Consider the following 3,816-nt stretch of genomic DNA (forward strand, 5'->3'; position numbering starts at 1 on the left):
AAAGCCATTTCCCAGAAACCTTGAGTCAGGATAGTATGAAATTTGGTCAACATTACGAAAACTCAAAATTTATATATTTATCGTAAATTTATTAACAATAAATTATCATCTATTAATTTTTAAATTTTATCATTGAATTGATGAGTTGAATGATACGTAACAGTTTTTTTTAACCCAGCAAACCCACGCACCATACCAACACGGACAGCCTCGGTAGGCCCGGGGTGACGGGAGGTAAACCCTGAGGCCCCACGGGAGGACCCACCACCCCCGTGGAACGGGTAAGACGCCAAGCGTCTCCGCAGAGAGTCAAACTCTCTCCCTCCTAAAAGGGGTCAGTGGGTCCCCCCACGGTGGGAAGACTTAACCAACGGAGCCACCGCGACCGGTGGTAATGATACGTAACAGTTGATAGATATATTAATTTGAATTTTATTCTCGATTTATTATAAATGTATCAATTTGTGATTTTTTATGATATTAATTCAATTTAACAGAATTAACAAAAAATAAATTTATTATAAATTTATCAATTTTTGATTTATTGTAGGATTTTTCATAATATTATCTTCCGAAATTATGATAATAAAAAATATATCTCATGTTGACCGACGGCATCTGCTTGTTTTTCACGGCGCCAAAGCCCGATCCTAGCTTGTTCAGGCCGGTGGGCCCCACAGCCTCCTTATGTCCAGTTTCCTCATCCCTCTCATTTGCTTTGCCGACAAAGCTGAAAGTTAATATAATAATCTCTGTCGACCCACGAAAATAAAAATCATGCCTCTGGGTATGAGGAAGATGCCGAGAAGGTGCAATGGGGGACAAAGTCTCACTGGCTGCGAATACAATTTCCTGGAAGCCACAGCCAAGTCTTTTATTGAGGGGCCAATGGAGTAGGTTACCTTTTAAGATCTCGCTTCATCCTTCAGCACCTTCATTTTCCAAGATTCCAAGCAGACACACCAGCGCCTGCCTCGTTTTACCAAATTCTAATGGCTTCTTTATCTTCTTCTTCAAAACGTAAGAGGAAATATGATGTTTTCTTGAGTTTTAGAGGCACCGACGTGCGTAAAAACTTCCTCAGTCATCTCTACATGGCTCTTGACCAGAATGGTTTATTCACGTATGTTGACAACAAGGAAATGAGGAAAGGACAGCAAATATGGCTCGAGCTTATGAAGGCGATTAAGGAATCACATGTTGCAATCATCATTTTCTCCAAGAACTATGCTTCCTCACGGTGGTGTTTGGAAGAGGTGGCGAAAATCATGGAATGCATGAAACAAAAAGACCTGATTGTGCTGCCGGTGTTTTACAACGTGGAACCAAGAGAAGTGAGAAAGTGGAGAGGGAGTTATGGAAGAGCTATGGCTAAACATGAGGCCGAGTTCGGGAAGCATTCGCACAAAGTGAAGAGATGGAAGAAGGCTTTTGTTGATGCCAGCAACTTATCTGGGTGGCACTTTGATAATGAGTAAGTGTTAATTGATGTGATGCGCTACTTTGTCCTGTTTTATATTTGCTGAATCACATCTTCGTTTTTATGAAACTTAATCATTTCCTTGAATTGCTGAATCAATATGTCAAGTACTTTTCCCTCTTTTTTTTTTTTAGAGTTGAAGCGAAGCTTATAAAGGAAATTGTGAACGAGATCTCTATGCAGCTTCATCGAAGACCCTTACACGTTTCTAAGCATCTGGTTGGGATACATCCTCAAGTGAAAAAGCTGAATTCAATGTTAAAACTTCAGTCTCGTGATGATGTTCGCATGATAGGATTATGGGGACCAGGAGGCATAGGGAAGACAACTTTAAGTTTAAAACTTTACAATAATATTTTTAGGCAATTTGAGGGTTCATGTTTTTTGGCAGATGTTCGCAAAGCTTCAAAAGATCCCAAAGGTTTAGTTGCTTTGCAAGAAATATTGTTGTCTGAGATATTTCCGGGACAAAAATTAGCAGTGGCTAGTTCTCATAGAGGTATTAATTTAATGCAAGATAGATTTTGCCACAAGAAAGTTCTCCTTGTTCTTGATGATGTCAATGCCAAACAACAGTTAGATGCTTTAGTCGGAGAACCGAGGTGGTTTGGTGAAGGAAGTAGGATCATCATTACCACGAGAAATAAGTATTTGCTAGCTTCTCATGGGATAGATAAAGATCACATCTATGAAGTTAAACCTCTAGAGTATTGTCATGCTCTTGAACTTCTCAATAAACATGCTTTTCGAAGAAACAACAAAAAAATAACAAGGCAGGATCTTGTAAATATGGCTTTGAATTATGCTAATGGACTTCCTTTAGCACTTGAGGTATTGGGTTGTTCCCTTTATTGTAGAAGAGAACGTGAGTGGGAAAGTACATTGCATAATCTCGCCAAGTTTCCTAACAAGATCATCAATGATGCTCTTAAGTGGAGTTATAATGGACTAGAAGACCATGAAAAGGAAATCTTCCTTGATATTGCTTGTTTCTTTGAGGGGCAATCTAAAGAGTACATTATGAGAGTTCTTGACTCTTGGGACTTTGACCCTACAATTGTTGTGAAAGTTCTTGTTGAGAATTCCTTGATAACTAAAGAGAGAGAGATCATACGAATGCGTAACTTGATTCAATTGATGGCCATGAATATCATTAGACAAGAATGTCCTAATGATCCTGGAAGACGTAGCAGGTTATGGCTTTTTGATGATTTTCGTAATGTTTTGTCAAGGCATTTGGTAAGATTTGCTGGTGTTGATATTGATTTTTCTCTCTTTATTTAATTTTGTATATTAATTGCATTGCAAATTCTATAAATACAGGTAATAGATGCATTACAGTCGATAGTTTTAATTTTACCTAAGCCAGAGAAGATCAACATGGGTCCTAATGCTCTTACAAATTTGAGAAGGTTGAAGAAGCTCATCATGAAGAATGTGCATAACTCTTTCCAAGATCCCATCTATCTTCCCAATGAACTAAAATGGTTTGAATGGCCTGAATGTTGTCCTTGCATCCCAGAATCTTCCTCCGGTCCTGAGGAGTCAGCTCAAATTAATTTGCATGGAAGCAACATCCAAGCACTGAGTAAGCAATTTAAGGTGCGCATTTAAATGAATAATCTTTATTTCCTTATATTCTACATATCCATTCTATTTGCATATGAATATGAATATGCATGTGTATTACTAAGAACTTTGAATGCGACACTTGCTAACTCGGATGATGTTGTTAATGTTCTTAATAAACATCTGCATCTATTAAATTGTTTATATTTGATTAATGCATTAATTATAGGATGTCGATCTACCACATGAACCAACATAAATTGAATCCTCCCGTTTTAGGGGAGTCTTAAGCACTTTCCCATGAGAATCATGATGTTGATTTGAACAAAATGCATTCAAGAAGAAAGTCCAATCTCATTTTCAATATATTAAGGTACTGAAACTTAAAAGAACAATGAACAGAAAGCATCGATAACTCTTGAGTACCAAAATTTGGAAGAAAAACTTATGGGTGATATAATTTGACCATTGGATGATGAATGTGCTTACATTTTTAATAAACACAAATGGCGATTTAAATTTTATTTTTATTTTTCTGAAATGATAAGACTCTGAAAATGTTATTCAAGATTCTATATTGTATGGTAAAGACGGGATGACTAAATTCTTTTCAAAATTGTGTGTGGAAAGAGAGATTTTTCTTGTTATTGCCTAATTATCTGCCTAATCATGAAAGTGTTTGCATAACCAAAAAAATGCATTTGCATTAAATGCTTTTGAACCTCCCATTGTTCTCTCCAATAGTATGTGGCTGAAAATGAAATGAC

At 37.0% G+C, this 3,816-nt stretch overlaps 1 protein-coding gene across 1 annotated transcript; it reads left to right on the plus strand.

The window, feature by feature from the left end:
- Window positions 1-789: 789 nt before the first annotated feature.
- Window positions 790-3,081, plus strand: LOC104416832 (disease resistance protein RUN1-like). Its single transcript, XM_039301151.1, has 2 exons — window positions 790-1,474; window positions 1,615-3,081. Exons 1-2 carry the CDS (start codon window positions 993-995, stop codon window positions 2,762-2,764), a joined length of 1,632 nt encoding a protein of 543 aa, XP_039157085.1. The 5' UTR covers window positions 790-992; the 3' UTR covers window positions 2,765-3,081.
- Window positions 3,082-3,816: the final 735 nt, after the last annotated feature.

The sequence above is a fragment of the Eucalyptus grandis genome, chromosome 8, assembly GCF_016545825.1.
Source record: "Eucalyptus grandis isolate ANBG69807.140 chromosome 8, ASM1654582v1, whole genome shotgun sequence".
Taxonomy (NCBI): Eukaryota; Viridiplantae; Streptophyta; class Magnoliopsida; order Myrtales; family Myrtaceae; genus Eucalyptus; species Eucalyptus grandis.